This window comes from Hordeum vulgare, chromosome 3H (assembly GCF_904849725.1).
Source record: "Hordeum vulgare subsp. vulgare chromosome 3H, MorexV3_pseudomolecules_assembly, whole genome shotgun sequence".
Classification (NCBI taxonomy): Eukaryota; Viridiplantae; Streptophyta; class Magnoliopsida; order Poales; family Poaceae; genus Hordeum; species Hordeum vulgare.
Window position 1 is genome coordinate 583,760,279 of NC_058520.1, and position 9,617 is coordinate 583,769,895.

Below are 9,617 nucleotides of genomic sequence, written 5' to 3' on the forward strand. Positions count from 1 at the left end.
TGGAAAAGGAAAATTAGATGTCACATTTGAAGTTAACGTTTGGCGTTTTCCTTGTTATTTCTGCATAGGGCAAAATGGGTAACCTTTTCTCCATCAAAATTCGTAGGTAACATTTGGGTGTGTCAAAAAACACATTTATTTCTTTACCTATTAATAAAACACCTATTGCTTCTGTGGTACGTCATTAAAATTGTCCTCGAAGTTGGCTTAAATTACCCACTATGCCACCCATAATTGAAAAAAACAGTTCATATTTTTTTCCTGTCAAAGCTATCCTTCTTAAGGACCGAGACCCTAATCTATCATTACCTTCTGTTTGGCGTAGTGGCTCGAGCTGCTCTCCTGTACGCATGCACCTCCTTTGTCCTAGCACCAGTTCATGAGGCCGTCCATATTTTATTTTTTCAATTTGATTTTTCTTTATAAATTAAATAGGGAATTTTCAGAAACCCAATTTTTAAAAGTTGTGAAATTTGAAAAAAAAATCATGAAACCATAAATTGTTCTATAATTCAAAAAATGCTTTGGGAAATCATTAAATGTTTACAGATTCAAAAAAATGTGGACGATTTTAAAAAATTGTTCGCATATTATAAAATAATTCATGATTTTCAAAAATATATTTAGCAAAAATAAAACATCGATAACTCGGAAAATGATCATGCATTAAAAACATATTCATGAGTTCGAAGAAAATGTCTATGAAATTTTTAAAAAATGTTCACAAAAACTAAAAAAAATCATTAAATTCAAGATTTGTTCTCTAATTTCAAAAAAGTTCATCGATTCAAAACATGTTTGCTAAGTAAAAAACTGTCCATGCATTTCATACAAAAAATAAGTAAAAATAACTAAAATTTATATTCCCCGTTGCAACGCACGGGTCCTTGTGCTAGTATAATAAAAGGTCGCGAGAAATATTTCTAGTGTGCAGGAGCATATGCTCCGAAAAGCCGAATTGGATCCTGGAAATATCACCCACTAGATCTCCCAAGATAATCTGCTGCATTTGCAGGATCGAGTGGGTTTGTGCACGTTCCGACGAACAATTAGACCCAGCATGCATGAATGGATTGAGGTGAGATCTTACCGGCGACCACTGAGGAGCGTGCGTCCTGGTGCGGCTGCAGGAGCAGGAGAGGGACGTTGGTCCGAACTCCAGAGGGCTCTGGTTTGGAACACGAAAGAAGTGGAGTAGCAGACTCGAGGGGGAGGCCTGGCCTCTCTTTGTGCCCTACTGTATGCTAAACTACACCGCGGAGGTCAATAATTGGAACCGCAACTCTGCTTCAGCACGGCCCAGCATTCAACTCGTTTCTAAATAACAACAAATAATGCCATCAACCTACTGTTCCCGATAAGATACGTTGTCCCACACGGATCAACCTCCGACCCTAAGCCAGATAACTGGCTGGCACAGTAATTGATCGTCTCTCGTGGCATTGTCCCCACCGAGAAGTACTGCCCCAATGAACTCTGCCAATTTCATTTTCCGCTCACGAGCTTGATTTGCAGTTGGCAATGGTAGGAAGAACCCCAGGGTAATGTACAAGGGGTAACTCGTCTAATCACAAATGCAACAAAGACACCCACACAACCGTGACGCTATACAGATAACATGCGTGCATCCAAAGTTAAATGGAGAATTTACTCACCTGGTCAGGGCTTTCCTTTTCTGCAGGCCAAACTGGAAATGCACGGCTACCTAACGGTCAGAAACGTCAAGATCGTCAAAACGGACGGCTGAAAAACGCTAATTGCTGAGAGAGCTCAGAAAGGGTTCGGTTTTACTGTTCTTAATAGCAACAACAATTAATTTGAATCAAAGAGGGTAACATAATTCGCCCGCAATACATTTGCCAAGTCTTGTGCTCTTCATTGCAGTTCAGCTGAACAGATGTAACATCATTTCTATTTTATTCAAAGAAGAACAACATCCCTTTATCAGAAAGACTATCATGCTTAACATCTCCAGGACATTGGTAAAATTCAACTAGCAATTGCATTGTTAATCGAGCACTCATAGATAAAAGATGCATTCTATCATTGTTCATCTGCACAAGGCTTTCTTCCTTCTGACCCTCCACAGAGCACATTATGGCATCATCGTCACCAAAGGCATATATTTACACATAACATTAGCCCCTGCTTAATTAACCCTCAGCCGAGCCGAGAGCTTACAGAGAGACACTGTACAGCCAACCATGGCACACACAAGGCAGACAAATAGTTGCTGCTTTATTATTTTGCTACTGAGGTTGATCTGATGGTTTTAGGAAATTGTGGCACTCCAGCTGTTGCATTTCTCCTCCATTTACCGGGTCAAACTGGCACCGGTAGAAGCTGGCAAGTCATTGAAAACAAGATATGAATCTACTGTTGGAATCTGAATACTGCAAGAACTAGAGTTCAATTTCATCTATGTTACCTTCCATCCATGCCGACAACCGCCACAGTATTCTTCTCATGGCCAAATGCAACAATGTACTGCTCGCCCTCGTGGAGCCTGAATTGAGCAACAGACCACTCCGAGTGGAAATATTTAGGTAGCACACCTGCCATCAATGAAATAGACATGCTTAGTACAAGACAGAAAACGGAAAAGTGTCTTCGGCACTTTCATCTCAAGATGCAGGTCAACTTCATGCAATCCCACCTAAACATGCACTCAAGAACCAAAATAATAATAATTTGCACATGCTTTAAACCATCAAAATACAGAACATAACCAAATGCAAGACACTAACAAGTGCAGACCAATCATGCAGTGCTCAATTCCAAGCTTCGAGCAAAGAACACATCAACATATATGTAAAGCGGTAACTTGGAAAAAGATAACGAGTAAGGGGCAAAAGTATCATGGGAACTAGAACCTACAGAACATTGATGTATGCTAATAACTACACTGTAACCCAATCAAACATTATATGCAGTGTCAAACATGCCGACTGCACTCAAAGAGAAACAGCTAAAAAGAAAGTTTTTTAGTGCCCTTCACTTAAGTAGAAAATGCCACAAACAAATCTGAAAAGCTAAAAAGCTTGTTGCAATGGGGAAACTCAGCCAAAAAAAATGTATTTCATTATTGAACATCAACAGTTTTTTGGTCTTACTTGCAATAGAAAGAAAGGAAAACACATAGTATCCAGCAGTGAATACGGTTGGTACAGCATTTGCTCCAATTTAATTCATATAATAGGAGTAACTCGCCATTTAGGTTAACTAAATCTTAGCTCTTGGTTTGTAAGTTATGAAAATGATTTTTTCAAGCATATTACATGTAATGACAATAAACACACAAGAAACTGAGAATAATTTCATTATTTGCAAACAAGAAGATGTATGCAACAAAAGATATCTGCATGATTAGGAATTTACCTTTAATAAAAGAAAACGATGGACTCATATGAGGAACATCAGCTTCTGGAGCTGGCAGAGGCTTATCATTTGTGGTCAAACCAACATTTATCTTTAAATTGAACACATGAATTGTTCCTTTATCACTAGATACAGCCAAATACTGTAAATTATTTGAGAAAGCCAAGCTATATATTTCTGCTCTGTCAGCACCTCTCCTTACCTGCAACAGAACAAAGCAGACAAAAATTAAATGCTATATCCCCAGCAGTCAAAAGGTAAGGTCATGTTCCGTATAAAAGAAAAGTAAGGTCATGTGAGAGACTTCATTCATCATAAGCTTCACACTGATTAAGAGTTAGCAGATTATAACTTTTGGTATGTAGTTACCAATTCAGTGTCCTCCGTCAGCATAATTTGGCAGTAATTTTACAGAGTTCCATAGCCACAGGTACAAGTTTCATAAGTTAAATATTTTTAGATCAAAATGTGGTAAATCTGGTGGTTCTTTTTATCTGACTGATCTCGGCACTTGCTTCAATTATATGAGCAATTTGGTGCTCGCAATACATGATTGCAACACCGGTACTGAAATCTTTACAAACAAGCAATGAAATCAAATCATCCAAATCATCGAAAAATGCTCCAGAATCTTTACAAAGCAATGATTAATAGAAACAACGAGAAATGGCATTAACATGAGGCCTGGTGTGTTTATAAGGCAACTTCATTATGGTACGAAGAAAAACAAAAAACGGCGGGTGATGGTGCAATGGTTTTTCCCCTAATAAGAAAGAACAATATTTCCGATCGTAAAACAGTGGATATGACTATAAGTTGCATATTACATTTTTTTAATTAATCTATGACCAACAGAATATACCAAGTTAACACGCCTTCAAAGATAGACAAGAATGTACAGATTTTCACACCACCAAATAATGGGTACAGTTTCTCCAGTTGATGTGGAATTTGTACTACAGACCCTCCAACCTCAACAATGTTGACTGTCCAAGATTTCTAAGGAGAATTATGAGAAATTGACTACAGAGCCTCCAATGTTTGTTGCGCCTAAGATTTCCAAGGTCATTATGAGAGACGGTCATCTTCAGAACCAGGGAATTCGCTTACTAAGGTATCTTCCAGTTCTCAATATTAATCATGACAGATGCGTATAAGCAAAGCAAACCAAATGGTGTACGAAAGCGACATGTTACAGAGTACTGACCATGAAGGACCACCAAAAACGGATCACAATGTAACACTTCCAATGGTGCTAACTTCTTAAAAAAATCCTTCAATGCGAACTTCCAAGGATTCATCACACATACTCCCTCCGTCCCTAAATATAAGTCTTTTTAGAGATTCCACTACGGACTACATTTAGGAACGGAGGGAGTAAGTTCATAGTAGAATCTCTAAAACGACTTATACTTAGGAACGGAGGGAGTAAGTTCTAACATTTGATCTTAAGTGTCAGCAGCAATAAATGAGATGTATATACTTTACTGGACAAATATCATTTTTGGTGTCAGTTCTTAAATGACGAATCACCATGGGATAAAACCGGAAAGCACAATAAGGAATAAATACCATCCCTCTTGAACTAGTACAGTATCAAGAGTTACTTTCCTTCTTTTAAGATGATTTTTTATTATGAAGTCCCTGATGGGTCGATCAATCAGGTCCAGGTTGTTTCAAATATAGGAGGATGCACAAAAAAATCTAGGGAAGAAGTTCGATTTATCACATATTCGATTTCATTCAAATAGAACATCAAGACTAGATTTTAAAGAACAAAGAAAACAAAACATCAATAAGGACTGATTGCTAACCAAGCAAGACTAATAAAGATCATGAAAACAACCAAACAAACTATCCAAAATTACTGGTCCTAATAGGCAACGGAGCACTAAACTTCTGGTCTGTCACATCAAATGGAGTACTATCTTCTTCGGTATAAGTTTGAGCGCACAAAAACTGTGAAACTCACAAAGCTTCAATTTGGATGCTCGTTGAAACCCTTCCAAACTAGAAGCTGTAAATTTCATAAACTCTGTTTGGGGAGCTTCCTTGTGGAAGATAATCAGTACAAGAATGCAATTTCGAACATTCAACGATAGCAGTTGCCACACAAAATGCAGCATGCAGCATTAGCAGAATAGGCAGCACTTTATGTTCAGTTGAAAAACTAACCGATGTTACAACATGTATTCCTCTAAGAACGAAAGTAAAGGTAAGTCTGATTGTTGCTCTACCAACCTAAGTCACATGGTACTACTGGCATTGGTGCAAAGCCAAACCTTTTTATAGCATAGTTGTCATGTACTAGCACAATAGATAACAAACTAGTCCTACAGCTCTCACGATAATCGTCCAGAGGTTTCTCCAAGAAACTATCTACTTTCAGTTAACCGAACATCTGATTGCATTAGTCAAATATATAATACTCCGCTAAACACCAAAGCATCATGGTTCAATTACATTCTACGCTAAACACCGATGCATCATGGTTCAATTTGGACAATTATATTCTATGGTAAGCACCGATGGATCATGCATTACAAAGCTTCAATTTGGATGCTCATTCATATCCTTCGATCCTGAGAATTGTAATTTTCATAAACTCTATTTGTGGGGGGCTTCCTTGTGGAAGATATCAGTATTCAGTACAAGTAATCAGTAATCACTAAATGCGATTTCAAACTTTCCATGATTGTCGTGGCCACACAAAATGCAGCAGCCAGCATCAGCAAAATTGATAGCCATTTCGATCCAGTTGAAAAAGAAAACCAATGGTTATTGACATGTATTCCTCTGAGAACCTAAAAATGTAAAGCTAAGCCTGCAATGGTTGTTCTAGCGACCTAAGTAGCGTGGTACTGCTGGCATCAGTGGAGGGCCAAGTCTTTTTTTAGCATAGTTGGCGCATGCTAGCACAATTCAACAGACTAGTCCTACAGCTATTGAAAGTATCATCTAGAAGTTTCTCAAGTAAGAGGGTGTACTCATTTTCAGTTAACCTAGCATAGCATCTGATTGCATGAGTCAAATATGATACTCCCCATCATTTATCATTTATCAACAGAATGTACGTTGAGAAAACTTACTTCCTGGAGAAGATTGCCCTCAGCGGCATTGAAGATCCTTACAAGTGTCCCCTTAGTGCTTGCGGTGGCAATGAGTCTCCCATCCTGCGACAATGCGAAGCAGGCGACACGGGAGGCGTGCGCATTGATAAACTTGGTCTTCCTAGCACCATAGTGCTCGACCCTGATTTGCCCCTTCTGTGCGCCCGGGCAAACCAGCACAATAGACCCGGGCTGCTGTGACACCGAGCACAAGCCCTTGGGGTTGGGCGCCGTCTCAATCTGGTGCACGAGCTTGAGGTCGGCAAAGTTGTAGACAAATATCTTGTTCTCCAGCACGACGACAATGCGGTCGCGGCGGAGGCGGACGCCGCGGACGGGGGACTTGAAGGAGAGCTCCCCGATGCAGCGGCTCTGGTGGTCGTCCCAGATCATGACCTTGTTGGGCGGGTAGTGCGGGGCGTCGCCGCCGCCGACGAGCGCCAGTATGTTGCAGCGGAAGAGCATCTCGACGACGCCGATGCCGCCCCCGCCCCCGCCGACGCCCGCGACGGGGGGCTGATGGAGGGCCTGGTCGTTGTCGGGCGCGGCTGGGGAGGGGCCGAGGTCGCGGCGGAAGATCTCGCGGAAGGGGTCGCAGTTGTAGATGCGGAAGCCGGTCTTGGTCCCCGCCGCGAAGCAGCCGTAGTCCTGGTTGTAGGAGATGTGGAGCAGGTCCGTGGCCGCCGGGAACGGCCTCTCCGTCTTGCCCCCCGCGGACGCGTCAGGGGCGGAGGAGACGGAGGAGGAGTCGTCGGCGTCGGCGTCCTCCTCGGCGCCGGACGGGGTGGGCTCGATCGCGTCGGTGGGGAGGAGCGGGGGCGGCTCGGGGCCCTCGTCCTGCTCGGGCTCGGGCTCCTCGGCGTCCTGCGCGTCCGGATCCTGCGCGGCGGCCGCCGCCGGCTCCCGCACCTTGGGCTTCCACACCTTGGTCTCCCGCCGCTGCTTGGGCTCGGGCGGCGGCGCGTCGTCGAGGAGCGGGCTAGGGTTTGGTAGGGCCGGCGTCGCCATGGGAGAGGAGAGGGGCGGGGAGGATTGGAGGGGAGGGGGACAGGGTCTGGGGATGGGGAGAGGAGAGTCGGGGCTGCACGATAGCTCTACCTCGCCTGGTCCGGTCCGGACTCCGGAGTAGGACGGAGTCGCTTTTCTCGCTGGGAAGTGGGGCCCGCTGCGCCATCTGGGCCGGGCCTGGGCGCCCGACGGAGTAGTAGCTTGCGCAGTGACGGTACCGGCGGAAGGGATGGCGTGGTGGGGGAGGCAAGGCAGCGCGTACCTTTCGTGCCGTCCGGGCCATAGTGTCTCGCACGTACTACTTCATAGTGGGTTTTTTTTTTCTTTCCTTTTTTGAACCTTACTCGGCAGCGTTGGCCACGCGTATCCCAGTTGTATAATGCATTATTTGAAACGTGACAGATGAGTATCTACGAACGTTTGAGGGATCGGATTTATCAAGTCCAGGTATAGATGCTCTTAGAGTATCTATAGTACAACAAGACTTGTTAGATCCGACCCTTCAAACGGACGCGGACTCAAATCGCGTCGTTTACATCCATGTAACTTATATTCGATCTTCTGAATCTATGCTAAACCATGCAATGCCCAAAACTACGTAAATTATTAAAATGACATAAGAACAAACATACAAATGCACACTTCGTTCATCGAAAGATCGCCAACATCGAAGGAGGAGAACAAGGAGTGGAAGATGAGCCCTTTGAGCAATCGAATGGTCTTGTCCTGCTGCCCCTTGAGCTTCGCCAGCTAAGCCGCCTCTGTCGCTTTCTCCTTGACCTCGCGCTCAGACTCTCAATGCAAGCTGAAGCGCCTTCACATTCTCCCGACGGAGCCGTCGAGCGTCTACCTCCGTCGTTGTAAGCAAACGGCGGTAGACCTAAGCAAGGAGCCGCTCATCCTCGTCGAGCTTCGTCGAAACTCGTGGCAGCGACACACATATTTCTTCGCCGCGTCCCGCTCCCTTACCCGTTGCCTCTAGCGGCGGGTTGCGCACTCCCCTGATTCCAGCGAGCGCGTCCGGGCTGGCTGGGCGGACACAAACACCCACTGCTGCCCCACGAGGGGGAGCAGTAACCGGCGGTGGTAAGGGACAACATGTGGAGGCGGGATTGCGTAGTCCTCGCGGAGCTGCGCGCGGGCTGGGAAGGCTTGGTATCCTCGCTTCGCTAGCGAGGGAGAGGCGAGACGACAGATCTAAAATTGTCCCTCATGTCCACATTGAACCTCTCAAGGGCAATGCGGGGGGCCAGCTCATCGTCGGCATCGAGGTTGGAGTCAGAGCGGCTGCCGGAGCTCGACATGGTTGCGAGAGTCGTTAGAATGGATTGGAGATATCGGAGAAGGAGAAGAATAGGTGGAGCAAGAGCGGAGTGAGGTAGCGTTTCCGGATTTGGGAATATTTGTAGGGATGTTGTGGGCTTGGGGTGGATCGGGCTACCGCGTCCAGGAGTGCCACATATCCGTCCTAGATTTGGATTGAATATGAAGGGTGTTGGACAACCTGGGCATTTGACGTCCGTTTGAGATGTCCGTCCGTGTCGCATTTTTGTGAGCGGGTCGCCCACCCGCGGGAGTTTGAGACATGTTTGAAGCGCTCGACTGGATTGCATTTTTTTCATCTTTTAGGTGATGTGAGCTTGATGAGAGAAGTCGAAGACATCTGAGACGACTTCATTAATCTTCAAATGATGTGCCAGCTGCATCTTTCCAAAACAAGATATGCGTGTATACGTTCATAAAGATGAATGTATATACGTGTGTACGAGCGTCTTATGTCTGTAGTGTGTTAAAAAATACACCAGAGTAGGACGGGCGTGCACGAGCGCCGTGTCGCGGTTCAGCAAAACTGGGATGATTGTCCGTAGAGAACAACTCGAGCAAGTCTGAAAGTAAGAAGAACGGCCCGCTGAACTGAACAAGTGTGAAAGGTTGTCCCCCTGGACACCGACCCGGCCGGAGCAGGCGACCATGCAATGCACGCATGGTGCGTTCCACTTCCTTTCCGAGGTGGGCAGTGCTCCGGCACGTCCGACGAGACGGCCAACAACCCCACCGCCGCCGCCCTATGCTACGCGCTACGCGCTACGCTGGTGGTTTACTTTACCCACGTCGCCGTCA

At 44.9% G+C, this 9,617-nt stretch overlaps 1 protein-coding gene across 1 annotated transcript; it reads right to left on the reverse strand.

The window, feature by feature from the left end:
* Positions 1-1,900: 1,900 nt before the first annotated feature.
* Positions 1,901-7,578, reverse strand: LOC123445353 (autophagy-related protein 18a). Its single transcript, XM_045122322.1, has 4 exons — positions 6,468-7,578; positions 3,379-3,580; positions 2,429-2,555; positions 1,901-2,343 (listed from the first exon to the last, which is right to left on the reverse strand). The coding sequence occupies exons 1-4, from the start codon at positions 7,494-7,496 to the stop codon at positions 2,250-2,252; spliced, it is 1,452 nt and encodes a 483-aa protein (XP_044978257.1). The 5' UTR covers positions 7,497-7,578; the 3' UTR covers positions 1,901-2,249.
* Positions 7,579-9,617: the final 2,039 nt, after the last annotated feature.

Coding starts and splice junctions, on each gene's coding strand:
- LOC123445353 (XM_045122322.1), bottom strand. CDS start 7,496: ATGGCGACGCCGGCCCTACCAAACCCTAGCCCGCTCCTCGACGACGCG. Junction 3,581..6,467: donor AGGGCAATCTTCTCCAGGAA/GTAAGTTTTCTC, acceptor GTTCTGTTGCAG/GTAAGGAGAGGTGCTGACAG. Junction 2,344..2,428: donor GTTGTCGGCATGGATGGAAG/GTAACATAGATG, acceptor ATGACTTGCCAG/CTTCTACCGGTGCCAGTTTG.